The following is an 18,610-nucleotide window of genomic DNA, read 5'->3' as shown; positions in this document are numbered from 1 at the left end:
GTTTCCATACTTAGGGGATCATTTACTTGGGACAGAGTTTAGTAATTGCTTCCTCCTGTCTAGGTGAATCCAGATTCTGTAGAGTGCTATCTGCAGCAGTTCTGCCTGCCTTTCCTCAGGATCACAAGCCTTCTTCAACACCATCTCTTTGGAGGAGATTTGCCTAGTTGTCAGGTACAGAATTAGAGGGGTACATTCAAATGTTTCCATATAAAAGCTAGAGATCAAAAATTAGAACTTTAAGGTGTCTTTTTCATGGTATACATTTTCTATCCTAAGATTTTTAAAAATCATATAACCCTGCAGTTTTTTAAAAAAATGGTATTATATTTTTAAACTTCAGCAAAGTCATGCTTAGTTAATTCAGTCATAGGTACTTGTCTTGTAAAATACCAACATACTTCTAAAACTTGTCCAGCATTTGCAGAGATGGTGTAATTCCACACAGAATGGAATTCAGTACGATTTTCTTAATGTCTCTTAATCCTTCATTCTCAGAGACATTGCATCAGCAGACAATTATGTTTAAGTTCCATGACTAATTTAAGTAGAGTTTGCTGCAGGTCAGTTCCCTCTTTTCCTTGCCTCAACATCATCTCCTTTGTAAAACAGCTGTTAGCTAGTTTGGGGTGCTAAAAAAAAAAAAATATTGTGCAGTTTGGGGCTTTCCTGTTTTGTTTCTGTTTTGTGGGTTTTTTGGGGGGGGGGATTGTGTTTTGTTTGTGCGGCTTGGTTTGGGTTGAGGTTTTAAATTTGGTCGGTTGGTTTGGGGGGTTTTTTCTGACAATTTTTTGTTTCAAGAGTCCAGTTTGAAGTTATCTATTAAAATTGAACCTTCCTATGTCACTAAGCATGACTATTTGTATCTTAGTACTGGAATACTTTTTAATTTAAATAGATACATTTTTAATAAACTATTTAAAAATTAAGAGTCTAGGTATTAATCTAAACCTCTCTGATTACATGTCTAAAAAGGAAGATGAAGAATTCACTGTTCTTGCAAGCTGCCTGGGTCTATTACCATCTTTTCAGTCAGCTCATCAGTTCACCAGTGCCTCTTGTCTTGATTGGCCCGTGCCAGCATTTGACATGATATCACAGTGGTGCTCAGAACTGACTTCATTTGCAGATAGACATCCAGATCAAGTAAAGGTATGTAACAAGATTATATTGTCCAAAATAGTCATGATATGGAAGCAGCTATTTATTGCTTGGTTCATGGTGCACATATACTGTTGCTTTGAATAAAGATCTGAGAATAAAATTTGTAAGTGAGAGAGAAATTATAATGGGAAATATTAGTAAGTGGATGTGGGTTGAATTGGCTAAAAACAGGAATAACCTGTGGTTATAAACCTCTGTGGTTTTTATGGTTTCTGGAGACAGAATATAGAAACACCATCCTTAGACGATACTAAGAGTACCCATATCTTCTGCACCTGTGGCTAATAAAGGGCAGATAATAGAAACTTTAGGAAAATATGTATCAGAACTTTTCCTTGCCTGTTTTAAATTACTGTAAAACATTGCATCTTCAGTTACAATACTGAAAAAAATGAAAATGTTAAAATCTTTTTAATAGTTCCTGATGAAAGATGGTACATTTTCTCTGAAGGTTAAAGAGATAATTCCAAGACTTGAGTCAGTGCAACTGAAATAATCAGTTGTGAAATGGAAATGTTTCAATGTGAGTGCATTGTTTTTATGGCAAAGCTGCATCTCAACAATTCAAGTCCCCCCCTCCTAAATCTGTGGTGTCAGGGGAAAGCCAGATGCATTCCTTACTCTGCAACATGTTTGTCCCTGTGAAAATTTGAATACCCAGATTAATCTCAAATTACAGTTGCTGCTAATCTGTTAGACATTAGAGATTGCAGTGAAACTGATAGCATTCTTCCCATGATTGGAAGGTAACCAGGTACAAATGCAGTATTTCTTTTTTTTTTTCTTTTTTGCAATTTAGGTTTCAAGATCATGAACTCTTATTTTTTTTTTACCTTGCAAAAAAGATCCCACCTGATCACTATGCCCATCAAGTAAAAACACAGAAAAAAATTACTACATTGAAGGAAAACTTATTACTGTTTAAAAAACCCCCCGCAACAACCAGCCAACCAGAAAAACCCCAGCATAAAATTGGATTGTGTTTTTAAGAGCAATTGAGAAGAGTTAGGCTTTTCAAAGCAGTATTTAAGACAGGTAGTGCCTGTCTTATCAAAAATTGTGAGTTTTGGTAACTTTTTAATGGTTGTGTCCAATACAGTTTTGAAAAACAGGCAGGTATCTTCAAATATAATTTACAGAGCCTAACTTCAGTTCTGTTTTTGAAAGTTTGAGTATAAATTTTAGCTGGGAGACAGCTTTCATGGTCAGTGCCAGGGTTTGGGAGTAACACATTGATATTGCCAAACAAACTGAGTGCAGGGAGTGAGAATCTTTCCTGTGGGTCACTCTTAATCCTCTTGTTTTAGCTGTGAAGGTTTTTGCACTTAAAATATGTCACCTATAGAAAACATCCTTGGGAAAAGGCTAGCGCCCATTTTGTACCTGTTACAAAGGATGAAACGTGACTGCAGTTGGGGAGGGTGACTATTACAAGGTGTCATTTGACTTCTAAATTTGTGAAATGCAGAAGAAATGAGATGTTTTAAAACTGCATATTTCTTTTATTTGGTATTCTCTTTTTTTTAGAAAATACAAATGCTTTTAAAAATGCACAGAACTAATATATATTCTTACCTTATTTGTAGGCTTTGCTTATCCAGGAACCTAAGTGGGACTTGCCACGCCTCCTTCAGTTGCCTGAGAATTACAATACCATTTTTCAGTATTATCACAGAAAAACTTGTTCTGTTTGTACTAAGGTTCCTAAAGATCCTGCTGTTTGCTTAGTTTGTGGTACTTTTGTATGCTTGAAAGGACTATGCTGTAAACAACAGAGCTACTGTGAATGTGTACTGGTAAGAGAGAGTTAATTCAAATTCTGTAATTGATTCTCACACTCGTTGATAGTTAACTCCATTGCTAACTTTCAATGTTATTTTTCTTTTCAAAATGTGTTTATATAATCATAGAATAGTTTTGGTTGAAAAAGACCCTTGAAGGGTCATCTAGTCTAACCCCCAGTGATAGAGTTTAGTTCTTATTTCTGAGGGACAGACCTAGACTGGATTCTGGAGGGCAATTTAATTGCATAGCAACCTATTTCTCCTTTTCATAAAAGTCTCCCAAAGCCCTTGTGTGTAATGTTGACACGTGGTTTTGATTCAGAGGCAGCTGAAATTTGTTAACATTATGGTTGTTCATACATTATTTTAATTTTCCTCTGTTTTGTTTCCTTGCTTTCCAAGTACATGGAAGATCAGTGTCTGGTTGATTTGAGTATTTTATGATACCTGACCACCTTCTAGAGATCACAGACTGTAACTACATAGGTGCTGATTTAAGGTCTTTGACTTTTTCAGCAGCAAAGTTTTCTAGTCAGCATATATATAAGTTCTTTCAGGAGCCTGACTTGGATGGCGTCTGTTGTTTTTCAGACTGTGATAAAGGTTTGCTTTGATAGGTTTTCTCTTTACTTCCATTGAACAGTTAAGGGAAGACGAACTATATGGACTTCACAAAACTGTGAGAGGAATTTGTTAGAGAGATATTTACAAATGGGCTGTAAAATATCAGAGATATTTTGGACTGCTTTGAAATTGTTTGAACACACCTTTCTCTCTCATAATGCTAATATGGTGGAAGAAAAAGGGGTGGGCAAAATTTACAATAGAATTTATAGTTACATTTAAGGTGTCAAGCTTCATGAAAACACGGTGTTATATAAAAAAGGAATTAAAAATCCATATAGTTAATTTTTGTTGTAGTTGAAGGGTTTATAGCTTCTAATTGTAATCAAACCATATAGGAAGGGTGCATTTTTTAATTGCTAAAATTAATTAATGAATATGGATTTTCCTAGTCATAGAGATGAATGATATATGACATATTGAACAAAGCAAGAACTACTAAAAATTTTTCTTACTAGATTTGTAGAGCCATAGACTATACCTGTGAGCATGGATAGAGAAAGCAAATGTTTAACAATATAGACTGTTGTAAAAGAGGTGGTACTAAGTTTTTCTAAATATGTTCTCCTGTTTTTGCCATCTATGGAAAGTATTTGGTAATCCTATACAGAGAGCTATACAACAACAAATTCAAAATATTGTACAGAATACTTTTGCTTATTTTTTGTAATTCGGTTTTTACATGTAACAAATATCATCCTTTTTTGAGTAGGGAAACATTTTTATATACAGGTTTTGTTGCAGCAGCACAGGACACTGAATTCTAGTTTGGATGGAGGATTTTGGGGCAGGCTATCCTTTGGCAAACTTTTTCTTAGTAAATAATGTCTGCATGTTATTTGAAGCAAAACAAAGTATTATTTTTAAAATTTCTTCTGTTACAAAGTTAACAGACATTAACAGAATCTTTGCACTCTTGCCTTTCTACACCCATTCCAGCATTCTCAAAACTGTGGAGCTGGGACAGGAATATTCCTTTTGATTAATGCATCTGTAATCATCATCATACGAGGCCATCGTTTCTGCCTTTGGGGTTCTGTTTATCTCGATGCACATGGTGAAGAAGACAGAGATCTTAGGTAATGTTTTCATTACAGCTGTTGTATTTCATTGTTGGTGCTTCTGTGTAAGTCAACTTTGTCTTGTAACATGCAATAACAGATAATAATAGATCTCTACCTTCCTTGTGTGGAGAAATGGAAAATCCTCATTTACTGCAACTTGGACTGACTTTTATTGTCTTGGGTTTTTGAGGATTTTTTGGCCCAGAGGTGGTGTAATTGAGCCACACCAGGAACCCAGCAGACAGATTACTCTGTTGCCATTCCCAACAAGGGTTAATTCTGAGTGTTGTTTTGGGAAACATCTTCCAATTTTGTTATTTGGCCTTTAATCAAATCATGCAGTTGATTCCAGTGTAGGGAGGGAGCATAACTTCCAAGCTACACACGACTGAGAAAACAAGTTATGGTTTCTGGATTCTGCTATCCAGTGTAAGGAGGGGAAGTCCCAGCAGTCACCCTACCAGAAGCAAAAATGAAAACCCCTCACCAATAAAAATGCATGTTTACATTGCAAAAAAAAGTTGTACGAGTATCGTGTTGATTATATAATGAAGCATCTTTCCATTTACTTGGCTTATTAACCATTTATTTTCTTCTTCCCTTTTTCTTCCCTCCACAGGCGTGGTAAACCCCTCTACATATGCAAGGAAAGATACAAAGTGCTTGAACAGCAGTGGGTGTCTCATACTTTTGATCATATCAATAAAAGATGGGGGCCACATTATAATGGCTTGTAAATCATCGTCATCATCATCTCCACACCATATAACTGCTGTTGCCATGAATGAATGCATCTTGACTGACAATAGCTTTAACTGAATGGGAGTTCAGCTCCTTGGCTCGGGATGGAATTGGGTATGGGCATAAAAGGGAAATGGAACTTTGTCAACATGTGAAATCTGTGCAAAATGAGCTGTTGTTGCTAGTAAAGAATGATACAATAATTGAAATTAAATCCTCAAAATGGTGTGAGCAATCTTATTGCACTCAGTAGTCTATTTTTCTTGTGGTTTTTTAAAGCCCATTATTGTTAAGAAGCACAAATTTTACTTGGAGTTGTTTAGAGGCTCCAGGGGTAGCTGTCTGGGTTTTATTTTTCTTTGCATGGAGTTGGGTTTTTAGCAATTTTTGCTGAAACGGTGTATATGTCTATTACATCTACTAAGTATGTTGGATAAAATTTCTTTGCCTTTTTTGTGTTGGCTTGAGGTTTTTACTTGATAGGCATTTGTAATTAGGTCTGTAAAATGACTGTGAGACTGCATGGTAATAATTGATCTGAAAGTTGAATTTTAAAGAGTATTTCACTTAGAGAGGTCTATCGAAATATTTCAGGCATTACTGAAAACTTACACATTCTCAGGAACTTCATTTTTTTTTTCTCCATAAGTAAGTGAAATAGCTATAAATTAGGTATTTTACCTCTTCAAGTAATCCAGGACATACAGAATCCAGATACATACAATCCAGAACATTCTGTCTTCATTTTTTTCCCCAGGAAGGAGCTTTTCTTTTTTTCATATCATTGAATAAATTGTTAATGATAACATACAGAAATTGCTGTACATAGGGAATTTGTGTAGTGCCTAACATGGCAGATCCCAGTTACAAGCATAACAACCATAAGCCTGCCTATCATTCCAAACCAAATGTATGTTTCAGAATGATTGGATTAGGAATGTGCGGGCTATTCTAAAAATGAAACATAATTTTGTATCTTTACTGTCATTTCAGGAGGTTCCTTAGTGTTATGTTTGTTTAAAGTAATCACTGTTCTTTCTGCTTGGTTTCCTAAAAAGGAAAAACAAAAAAAAAAGAAAATTCAAGAGGTAGCCAAGTTGAGCTACCAGTGCATGTGCAGCCTCACTGGATGAACACCAAAACTGTTTGTGCTTAGAGGACTAAAAAATTCATGAGAAGAGGCATGACTCAGCTAAAACCCATAGTGTAAGTAGGTAGGAATGATTGTAGTCAAAATACTGGTATGTAATATATTGCTACTATTGTTTTTCACAAGTCTTGGACATTTGTTGGCTATTTCATGCAGTACTACCAAGCAGTTCCAGGTAGTTTTGACTTCCACAGCTTGCGTGTAAAATAAAATTTATGTGTGTAAAATAAAAACATCTTATGATAAAGCCACATCTACAAAGAAAACAATTCCCCAGTGGAAATCATTATCTAGTGAAAAGTGTATAGGGGAAATAAAATGACTGTATAGCAATCAAGAACAGACCGAAGGAAAAGTAAGTAAAAACAATGAGTTTTTCTGGATACCTGCAATTTGAAAAACCCTACAATAAAGGATACTGGTTTTTATACATACATATAAATATATATATATATTTCAAAAGTATTACAGTACTTCCTGTAAGATTAGAATTACTCTCTTTCACCGACTAAATGGCTGTGTCTTTTCCAAAATACTACTTTTTTGATACTGTATTATAAGTTCTGCCTGTGATATTTTTGCATTGCTCATTGAGAATATCAGGCCATTTTGTAAGTGTGGTTAAAGAGCAAAAAGATTCTTTACATTGCCAGCATAACATTATTACAGGGCTCATGAACTTGAGTGATCTGTAGTTTGAAGCTCCAATGCTATATTTACAAGAGATAATGTGTCCAGAATTTGATTACTGTGTTTTATTTAAAACAGAATGTTCTCTGATTGTGCATATGGATGTGAAGTTAAACTATTAGCCTTAACTTTAACATTTGGGTATTTCATAGTGGTTATTATAGTACTGGTGAATTAGTCACCAGTCGATTTAAAAACAACAAAAAAATACTTGGTTGAAAAACTGTACTTGAATATTCTTGCATGCTGCTAAACAAGAATTTTTATTTCCCCCATAACTTTTTAAATCCTACTTTATCAAGCTAACCTTGAAAAATAACAGGTCCAAACTAGAGTGGTGTGTGCGTGTATTACTCAAATGTTCTGGTGGGATATCCTGTATGAATGATCATTTAAGTACAGTACATTACTGTAGACTCTAAATCAATCTTTATAACACATCAGAAGAGTACAAAACTAGGAATACAATAATTGGCATTGTAAGATATGTTAATAAAAGTCTACTGTCAATCTGTGTGTTCATGAAATTTTTTCTCCCTACCCCAGCAATCCAAAATGACACTGAATTCCACCCAATAGCCAGGCAGTTACTGAAATGTTAAAACCTTACGCATGTAAAGTACTTTCCAAAGAGAGTAAACCTGGTATGTATTTAATTTGTTACTTACAGTCATGTATTTTGCAATAGTATTTTGGATTATTTTACTCATAACTGTAGCACTTAAAGTAGTGCTTAAGTGTATTCCAGCTATTCCAGCATTGCTGCTGCAAGCTGCTAAAGTTAAATTGATGAGTTGAGAAACTACTTCTTGGAAAACTGCTTGATCTTTCCTGTCAAGTCTGTTTCTGGAACAACTATTACTTCAATTTGCTGAATGTAATATTTATGTATTAAGATTTTCTTTTCTTTTGACCTTTGAGAGATTTGGTGGAACAGTCTTCTTTTGGCCTTGAACTTTGGCTAACAGCCTCTTTCCTTTTTCAGCGGTGGCCTGAAATTTTTAAAGAATGTTTTCATCACCCTTGCAATCGGAATCTTCTATAACTCACAGTATCTAACAAGGAAATTAGATTTTTCTTTTAAAAACAGGATATTTTCCTATGGTATCCAACAAATGTTACTCTCTACTTCAGAATCCCATGAGATCAGTTCACATTGTGTGCATAGCTGCCAGGGGAGACTTGAGTTTTGTAGTGATCTTGATATGATTTGTATCTAATTTTCAGCTAACGCAGACTCTGCAGTCCTGTTCTTCAATTTCTTTTCTCAGAGGTGGGGGTAGTGATGAATGGAGCCTGTCTGCCTATTACAATAGATGAGAATGAAATTATGCTGTTTGCAAAGAAACCCACAGGAATGACCTGAGCCAGTGTGTGGAGGTTCACAGCACTAAATTACCAACTACAGGATAATAAGGAAGTGCACATAATCAGATGAGGCTGCCTCTGTGTGACAATTTGTGTTGAGTTTGTTTTTGTTTAAGTGTGATTGCTGCAGTCAGTGAGATCTGTACTGATCAATGTCTTCTTTTAGTAGGGCACAGTGCCCAAAACCCCTACTTGCATGTTTTCTCAGATGGGCAGTAGTTTCCCTGCAAATTCTCTTAAACTGAGAAGTCACAGCTGCTGTGAGTTCAGCTTGTAGCTTACCCTGCTGCTTCTCCTACTGCAATGTCTTAATACATTTCCCATTATAGGATACCTTTGACTTATTACTACTAAGTTTTTAAGTATTTTTGATTGAAAACAATTATGCTAGGCTTATTCCTCATGGTTAGATTATTTTTTTAACGTTACAACAAAACAAAGCAAGATAACCTTCAGAGATTAGAGCTGGAAAAAACCAAGTACTCTTCATGCCCACTACTGAGAAAAGTATAGTTAAATATTTACTATCCCTACATTTGGCCTTAAATCTGGTGACCAGATGTGCATGGGTCACATTTGAATGTAGAACACAAATGCATACTGAAGCACTTGCCAAATTAGAACGTGTTCTCAGGGATTACTTGTAATACTGGCAAATACCTTAAGTAGATAATGAGCCTTTGTTTTTCAGGTGTCAAGGAATATACTTTGCACCTTGCTATTGAAGCCACTAATAGAGTTTGCTGTGAAAAGTTTTACTTCTGTTTCCTTGAAAAACTGGAGCTCTCCTTTCTTTCATGCCTTTGCTGTCTCCATGTTGTATATGCAACTGCTTTGTTTGTGTGGTAGTGCACAACAAAAGAAGCCTAAACCAGCTGGAGAGCCCTCTGCAACTGTACAGCAATACTTTGTGAATAAATTGCATTTCCTCAGGGTACTTAATTGCAGAGATAGCCAGGGGGGCACAGCTTGAAAAATTAGTTTGTAGAGACTCTGGCAGCTTTTGTGCTCTGTGGTGCTGGTCATTTTACATTTGTTGCACATCAGCTTTGAAAATTTAAAACTAACTTCGCATTTTTTCCAAGTATCTCCACAGACCCTAAAAGAAACTGCCTTTGTTGTAGGACAATTTCCCATTGTTTCCAATTTCGCATTGTTCTCAATGGGTGGAGCTGGTGTTTTAATCTCAGCTCTGCAACAAGGTACTTGGTGACAGTGCTGGTGTAAACACACACATCATATAAAATACATTTCAGTTTTGTTAAACTAAGATCATCAGGGCAGCTGAAGGGACTGCTAAGTATTGTTTCCTTTAGGTTCTCTAGCTGTCTGCTTTATCCTGCTTGTTTTGTCTCAACTTGTAAGCTCCTTTAAGACAGGGAGCACCTTCTGTTTGTATCAGTAAATTCTGCTCTATAATGTTAGATCAGCTGGTATTCCAGCAAATCCAGGTAGTAGGGTCTTTCATCATCAGTAAATTTGTATGTACACACAGGACTTAAGTGAGATATGGCCCTTTCATGTTCATGCTTTTTTGCGTTTCTTCAAACTTTGCTGCCTTCAACCTCAAATGTTCCTCCTCACACAGGTCGACAGTAATCAGAATCAACAGGAAATGAAAATGGGGTTGTTTCCCATAGTCAGACATGACTCTGGACAGAATAATACCTCTTCAGTATCTCTACATCATCTTTTTTGTCCTGCCAAAGGCTGCTATCTGAAGAAATAAATACTTTCTGAGAGTTAAAGAAGCTTACTGCCTTTCAATGCTTAGTGCAGTATTTGTATGACTGATACTCACAGCAGGTGACTGATGTAATTCAAATAACCTTCAGATACCTGGCTATTCAGAAATGGCTCACACTTCCATTTTCTCCCTACTTGGATTGGGTTGTTTTTTTTTTTTTTGTTACATAATTTAATAGCAAGAGTTCTTAGAGAACATTTCTCTTATAAAAGAGTATATTTTTAAAAATTAGAAGGATGCTATTTTAGCAACACTTAATTCACAGATTGGTGTGCTTTCTGTTTTAATCCTGGGCAAAATTAGGAACTATTAATCAGATTACTGCATGTAATTTTACAATTCCAGTCTGTCTAAACAAACAAGGAAGAAATCCACAGCAATCTGAAGCTAAGGTACTATAGTAACAGTCCTTTTCTGTAGGAGAATATTTTAAAGAATACTGCAGTAGATTTTTTCACTGTATATTGCAGAGCTGTCTTGCTTCTTGTCCTCTGAAACATATGTTGAAAGACGTGTGTGTGAATACCGAGCTGGTTCCCTAGCAACAATAAATAGAAGAAAGCTCAGCCCATTGAAGTGATTTACCTTTGTAAGTGTGTGGCAGCAAAGATGGATTTTGAATACTAAGGGAACTCATTAGCTGGAAGAAGAAAAGCAGCAAATAAAGAACTGTAGATACATCTTACCCAGCACTGCTATTGTGTGCAGCATAATTGAGAATTTGCACAAGATATTCTTAATGTGAAATATCATCTCATTTTACTCTTTCCTCTGCAGCTTTTACTTTTCTGTACTACAGGGGGGTAAAATGTTGCCTGTGGGAAAATGTAAGGAGAAGGCACTTTGGTTATTTGGATAAGTCCACCTTCCAAAATTATTATTAATGTCGTTATGTGCTCAGACCTAGCATTGAGTGATACAGGACACTCAGTAGCTCAGATGTTCATCCACTAAGGGTAAATGCAGAGATTTAAAGGTAACAACAGGCACGTGCTGTGATTCTTTGGGATGGTCCATGCAGACCTAAGGGTTGGACTCTGTGACCTTTGTGGGTCCATTCCAAGTTGGGATATTCTGTGATTCTGTGATAATAATTTAAAACTAATAGCTAGCCATGAGATGATGTAATGGCACTCCCAATTACACTACTGCTGCCTCTGTGAAGAAAGATTCACAAAGCAAGAGTAAGGATTACTCTTGGGAGCATCACACTCCAGCTCTGCAGAATAAAGAGTAATTTTATAGTATTTGGGTAACATGACTTACGTTACAGAACAGATTAGGTACCAGTGTGGTACACATTGCCAGCTAGACTCTGTGGCTAATTGATATCTAGAGTACACAATGTGTAGGCTCTTCTGTGTGTATTTTTGTTCTTGGCTTTCTAAAAAGTCTTTTGAGTCACCTTCATCTGGAGTTTGGTCAGGAATGAATCCAGTATAATTCCAAATCACTGTAGTTCAGCAGTGCTATTTACATTTCACTGCTATCCCTACACCAGGCATTCCATCTCCCCCCTTCTGTTTCCAGGTGTCTGCCTGAGCTCTGCAGTCTGTGCTTGTGATTTGTAAGGGCTGAACTATGGTTATGTACCTTGCACTACAGTCTTGGCTAGAATTGTTACATTATTGACCTGCTTCTCTGCCCTTTCCTGATGGAAGTGTCTTTACTCTTTAATGCTGGGCTACTGCCTACATAGTTTTGCTGCACTTCTGTGGTCCTTATCTGAATACTCTGCAGCTGTTGGCTCATCTTTGCATTTATCCGTAAAGCTCAAATATTTATCTCACTACTTCCATTGATTTGAGAGATGGTGGAACCCACTTCTACATTAACATTGTTGGGTTTTAATTTCCTTCACTACTGAAGAATTTTTGAATGGAGATTTTCTCCTTTTCATTCCATTTGCTGCTTTTTGCTTTGATCCATGGAGTAAAACTCAGTTGTTTTGCCCTTTCTGTCCTCAGTATTCAGGTAATGCAGTAGTTTTCTATTCAAGATTTTTCTACTAGTTCAAAAGAGAAGAAAACTAGATGTCTCAGGTAGAGCAACAGTCTTTGTATGCAAGTATACACAGACACATTAAAGGCAGGTAATTCCATTTCAGATGTCAATTTAAAAACAACTGCCACAAGACCTTGGCTACCAAACCTCTTGCACAGTTTGTTTTCTTCAAAATGGTGGCAACCCTTTAACAAAGTGCATTTGCATTTATTAAGAAGCTAAAAACAGAAAACTGGAGCAGCACCTGTGTGACCTGGTAGGACAAGACAATAAAACAATACACAGTAACTCAGCTACTTAAGAGTTCACAGTGCTATATCTATACCTACATACCCAAAATTCAAAATTGCCTCAAGATTTTCATGAAAGCAGTATGCATTTCAGCAGCGTCCTTAAAGACTTCAGTACTCTTTTTTCCCTTCCAGCAAACCTGTTTGGTATGATTACATTGCATTCTGATTCACCAGTGCTTATGGTGTGTGTAGCTAAATGCAATCACGCCTTCTCTTTGTAATCACAAGTCCGTCTCTGGGCAAAGAAAAATGTACAGAGAGATGAACGAGTGTTTAAAAAGCAAGAAATCCTAACTTTTAAAGGGATTTACTGCAGTGAATAATGTTTGTGTTTATCCATTTAGATAAGGAGATTTTAAGATTATAAATCACAGTAAGACAATGCATCTCAACTTTTTACTTACAGAAAGTGTAGATTCCATTGTAATGATATGTTTTATGATTAAAGTGTTTCTATTTATAATTTGTTGGTTACATGTTTTTCTACAAGTCAGTATCGTGTGACAATTTAAAAATTAATGGATTGTCAAAAAACCCCTAGTTAACCCTGTGGACTACACTTTGGATAAGCTCATCAGTTAAATTCTGTAGATGATTTACTGCCTATGAAATATTTTGTTTCCATTCAGTTCTTGAGGCTATAGCATTTTAGAACATTTCATTTAATAATAGCTTTTCACTTTTTGGCATCTAGCTATGACCACATAAACGACACATTATTTCATTTTCTAATGCAGTCTAAGGCTAGGAATGGCTTGCATTAGTGCAGCCATTGTATAACAGATCTATCATGATTGAACTTGTAATCAGAAGTACTACAACAATTAAGAGCTGTTCTTTTTCTACCTGAGATCTGCAAGCAACAACAAAAAGTAACAGCTGGACTTTCATATGGCTTGTTTCTGTATGGCTTCAGAATAAGCAATGTTCCTGTAAATTGTAATTTAGGATGGACAAGTCTTCCCATTACTGCAAACACTAACATTACCCTGTACAACATTACAAAAATCAAAGGGTTATGAGATCTGATATTTCTTCCTGCTGAAATGCAAAAGTTAGGATTAAGATAAGGGGGGATTGGGCTGGGTTTGGGGTTTTTTTTATTGTTTTGTTTTAATCTTAAATTGCAATAAATTAGCTGCCTTTTCAAATTCTGTATTATGGTATTTCAGTGATTTGTGGATGACTGTACTGGCAAGTTGTGAAGTTCACTTATACTTCAAAAGCCACTGCAATGCAAATTGCTGCATCATGGAAGAAGGCTGTGTGTTTGGAAATAGTGTGGAATACAGGCATAGCACTTGTATAGCTCCACCCCAATTTAGTCACCAATTGTGACTGTACCCTGACTGTAAATGGGTATGTTGAACAGGCTGGCAATGTTTGGAAACATGATTCTAGCTGGACAGCAAAGAACTAGTGAAAAGGGATTAAAAAACCATCAGCATCAGAACAAAACAAGTAGGTACAGGAAGAGAAAAAAATTATGAAACAAATGAGGTTTGTTACAGAACTTACAAAGGTCTAGATTGCATGAACCAAAATTATGTAGCAGTAAATTAGGAAATTCCTATGGTTCAAAAACTAACATAAGAATCTGGGAGAAATGTGGGAATACCTAGAACTTCTAGATTTGATTATCAAAGAATTTGTCAGAATAATGAGGAACACTTGAGGTATATATGCAGGATACTGCACGAAGATGTTAATTTTGCTGAATCTTTATGCTTCTTACACAGAAGTATTCACATTTGAGAACCTCATGCACAACTGATGTTTTAAAGTATGTCAAAACTTTCATAAACTGAAGGCATAAAGGATTAAACATTTGGGTCCACCTTGGACAAACCTTTTGATGGTCAGATGTATGTCTAATATTACTATTTGCTGTCTATATTGCTATTTGTTGTCACACTGTTTATATAATTCTGTAAACAACAGGGCCATTCACTTAAGAGTTGGGTTCAATGGTCCTTCTGGGTCCCTTCCAACTGTGATTCTGTGATTTTACAATTGCTGACGAAAAGAGAAAATAATGGCTTGTGATGAAGACTTTGTATATTACAGTGTACAAAATTTCAACGAAAGTGTAGTGTGAAATGGAGCACTGCTCAGCAAAACTTTAGATACTCTTCTATCACCTCAGATTCTTTATAATGCCGTGATGGGCTAAACTCAGAGAAAATGCTTAGGATTCACATTTTCAGCTGGCCATCTGAATCAAAGTTTGGCATCAGTTATTTTCAGTTTTGATAAAGGATTATCTTGACATAATTTACTAGAATGTGGATGGTAGGGAAAAAAGTGCGTCCATAAGATTACAAAGCACAGGAGTTCACTAATCAAGAGAATGGTAAAATAAATTACTGCACCTTGGTCATAATGATGATAGTTTCACTGTTTGAAACTCGTTAAAACAACACTGGTACGGCAATTGGTAAAGGTGGTGCTGAAAGAGTTTTGCAGAGAAATCCACTCCTCCTCAGTCTTTAAGTGTGCATCTTAAATAAATTCGAAAAGATCTATGGATATAAAGCTCCCATACTTTTTTTTTTTTAAATCATGAAGATTACTTACAGCGTACTTGTTAAATACAGATGAGAATGAATACCATGTTTGAAGTGGTACTGGAAGCTGTGGAGGGAGTCAGCCCTTGTTGAAGCTGATGATCAGAGCAGTCCCTCTCTCTCTGTAACACTGAATGAGGCAGGTCCAGTTACAGCTGCTGTGGAAGAAGCAGAGAATGGTCATGATAGGCTGGCAAAACGCAGGAGGACCGGTGCAGGAAGCTGACTGAGAAGCCCCCGGGATGTGCTGGCTTGGAAAAAGCATCGGCAAATCGAGCAAAAAAAAAACCTGCCGGTTTCCTAAGATTTTTTGTAAACAAGACAAATACATACTCTAATTACTTCACATCAATCAACCTGAAAAATGGGTGTGACCGAACTCAGTTAAGTCAAACAGGTACAAAAGGAGAAGCCCAAAGACGGGCGTTCTCCCCCGTCCTCGCACCTTAAGGGGAAGAAATGCTTTATAAAACCATTTCCTTCACCAGGACCCATTTCTCAGAGCACAGACGGAGCTGCGCTCGCAATTCATTGTTTTCCACAATGAACTGAATGCACAAAGGGGACTGAGGCGTTTAGTCCCAGCGATGCTGCCAGCTGTGCCCATCTACGCATCGCTTTTATTCCCGTAAAAGCTCCATAAACACGACCCTTCCCGCGGGCCGCGCCCGCCCTGAGGGGCCGGCACACGCCGCCTCACGGGGCCGGGCGCCGCCCTCAGTGCGGGGCCGCCGCCGCCGCCTCAGCGCCCGGCCCGGGCGGGCGAGTGGCCGCTGCCCCGGCTCCTCCGCCGTGCCGACACAGAGAGAACACTGTCTCTCAGGTGTGCCCAGCTCCCGCCAGGTCTCCGGTGCCGCGGGGCCGCCCCGCCGCCGGCTGGGCTGGGGGGTCGCTCCTCATCCGAGAGGGGCTTCGAAATGGCGTTCGTCATTTGCCTTGCTGGCCTCAGAGCCGGGCAGGGGTTGTCGCCTCTCTAGCGAGTCGCAGCCGGCAGTGCTTGTCACTGCCGCCGGGAGCCTGTCTCGGCCCCAGCGAAGTCTGCCCTGAGCCCCGCGGACTTAGGCGGGGAAGGGAGGTGGCCTCAGCCCGCTGAGGTGTGTCCTGGGCTGCCGGGGCACACGGGTGGCAGCGCCGCTAGCAGCGCTGCTGCCGAGGCTGTGCGGGTACCCCGCTCCCGAGGGGCCGACCAGCTGTACCTGTTTTTCCAAAACCATAGGTAAGGAATGCTCAGGAAAAAAAAATCTCCATGATTAAAAATGGCAGAAGATACTACGAGGCAAGAAGTAAGTAGGCGTGGCACGGGATTCAGGCCCATCGGGACAAGGCCATGAATAACTGAAGAAAAGTTTCTGTAAGTTCTCTAAGTAGATCTGGCTCTAGTGTATAGTATTTCCTTAAGCGACCTATAGTAACTAGTGGACCATAATATATACTGCACGTACTATGATAACACTTGATAAATTCATTTCAGCAAATTTTCCTCCTGGGTACGTACAGGTATGCAATTATTGGCAAAAGAAAGGAAAGGTACTTTGATCCATAGACAATGCTGCACACAGATTGAGAGAAGGCTGACTTAAAATGTCTTCCTAATTATTTCTCTGAAGCAGTGCATTTATTTTTGTGAATACAAAACAGGTTTTAGTTTTCATTTTTAAAGGTAGGTGTTCTCACTTCATTTGCCCCTTCAAAAGCTACACTCTCAGATTTCAGTTTCATTGCACTGAAAACCAGGGATCAGTGTTCTGAGGTTTTCTGGAATTATTAGGTAGAAAATTATGTTCTTGTACAGAAATTTCAGTTAGTATGATGTATAGTAATAGAGGTCACTGTCAGCAAATTAGATGCAGTTACTGAGGTTTTTTCTGTCCAAAACAGTAAATTGTATCTTAAACGACTGTGGAGTCTTGTAGAATGTGTTCTGAAAACACATAAAATCCTCTTTCAAGACCCTTTTTATATTCCCAAATTGAAGTCCAGCTCATTCTTAATGTCAAATTCAAACTGTAATACAGTTAATATTCCAGCTTTATATAATTAAATCCTTCAAATGTTAATCCAAGTTGGTGTCAATTACTGACGTTGTAGCACAAAAATAAAAATAGAGTTCACCCAAGTTTTAATCAAATGATAAAAACATGGCTTGAACCAAGCAGAGCTATTTTTCCTTTGGGCTAAGGTTTTCATATAGTAATCTGGCTAGGAGCCAAGGTAGGTATAGATTTCTAAAAGCCATTTCAGACCCTTTTAAAAATGGAAAGTCAGTTTAAGTGCAAATGGATTGTTTTAGAAACAGAGAAAATGCGAACTACTGTGCTGCTATGTGCTGCTCCATGGTGTTCCATGGTTAGGGAGCTGGAGGAACTGTTTGTGCACATTGGAGAGGGCCACTGGCTGATTCCTTCCTCAGCATTGTGTGCTGCCCTGTTGATGTATGTGCAGAGTAAGTGAATTATCCTTGATACCATCCAAAATCCTTGATTAGAAGAAATATTGTACCTACATTATTCACTTTCTAACTGCAGAGAAGAGGGATTTAGTTAGCAGTGCAGTGGCTCTTTGGTTGCTTTAAGAACTTGCACTACCGCGTTTGCAGTGTGTTTGCCAAATGCTTCCACAACAAAAAGTTCATTGGACAAAAACAATGATTCTTGCTGTGCTGATGCCTGGAGAGGCTCACTAACAAGGGACTCCTGAGTGCAGGCTTGTCTGGGCAAGAGAAACATTTTGTGTCACAGAGACAGAAGTTACTGTCATTACCAGCCTTCTGGCCACTGAGAAACTGGAGGAGAGGAGAGTAATGAATTAAGTGTTGATGCACTGTGCCGTGCTGTGAAAGTAACCAAAGAACATTTGTGTGTAGGAAGGGGGTTTGAGGTCCTGAAAGTTATCATAATGGTTTGCTTTTGTTCTCCTTAAAGGTTTGGTTGGTGGTTTTTTTTGTTTAGGGTTTTTTTAACCTAGCCTTAGTTTTAAGCTGTCATCTGAACAGGCTTGGTGAGATACAGTCTGTGCTTGTAGCTTCCCTTTCATTCGTTTTTACAAACTAACCGCCCCTAGGAATGAATTCTCATGGTCCAAGGAAATGCAAGGGAGGAGGGCCTATGGATCAGCAACAGAAAAGGAGAAGGGGGGAAAGAGCCTCATACAAACCCTGAGCATAACTAGACAGGTAAACACTAAACTTTTACCAGTCTGCTCTATAGCGGAACTTCAGTAATGTAAAGCCAGGGAACAGAAAGACGTCTTGGGCTTGATTGCTGCAGGGAAGTTGGGAATGCTCTGCACCTGCTGGAAGAATCAGCACTTCATTCAGTAGGAATTTTTCTTTCGTTGTTACTGTTTAATTCCTTTTTGTGAGTTTGGACTGAACTGTACTGCAGCAGAATAAACAAGCTGCAGTGGGGCTGGCAA

The 18,610-nt window shown here is 37.9% G+C and overlaps 2 protein-coding genes across 7 annotated transcripts in view; both read left to right on the top strand.

The window, feature by feature from the left end:
- UBR3 (ubiquitin protein ligase E3 component n-recognin 3) overlaps nucleotides 1-7,727 on the top strand; it is a 105,739-nt gene extending 98,012 nt beyond the window's left edge. For all 4 annotated transcript variants that reach the window (XM_066189977.1, XM_066189976.1, XM_066189975.1 and 1 more), the window contains 5 exons: nucleotides 64-174; nucleotides 976-1,152; nucleotides 2,751-2,960; nucleotides 4,512-4,651; nucleotides 5,256-7,727. In XM_066189977.1, coding sequence (XP_066046074.1) covers nucleotides 64-174; nucleotides 976-1,152; nucleotides 2,751-2,960; nucleotides 4,512-4,651; nucleotides 5,256-5,373 — 756 coding nt within the window. In that variant the 3' untranslated portion in view covers nucleotides 5,374-7,727. The remainder of the gene's footprint in view (nucleotides 1-63; nucleotides 175-975; nucleotides 1,153-2,750; nucleotides 2,961-4,511; nucleotides 4,652-5,255) is intronic.
- Nucleotides 7,728-15,981: 8,254 nt separating this feature from the next.
- The window catches only part of MYO3B (myosin IIIB), a 194,985-nt gene continuing 192,356 nt past the window's right edge, over nucleotides 15,982-18,610 (top strand). For all 3 annotated transcript variants that reach the window (XM_066189973.1, XM_066189971.1, XM_066189972.1), the window contains exons 1-2: nucleotides 15,982-16,019; nucleotides 16,413-16,547. The gene's annotated coding sequence lies outside the window, so the exon portion shown is untranslated. The remainder of the gene's footprint in view (nucleotides 16,020-16,412; nucleotides 16,548-18,610) is intronic.

The sequence above is a fragment of the Chamaea fasciata genome, unplaced genomic scaffold (genome assembly GCF_029207755.1).
Source record: "Chamaea fasciata isolate MVZ Bird 193981 ecotype frontalis unplaced genomic scaffold, bChaFas1.0.hap1 SCAF_8, whole genome shotgun sequence".
Classification (NCBI taxonomy): domain Eukaryota; kingdom Metazoa; phylum Chordata; class Aves; order Passeriformes; family Sylviidae; genus Chamaea; species Chamaea fasciata.
Note: the sequence above shows the minus strand (reverse complement) of the source record. Positions and strands in the feature narration are given on the sequence as shown.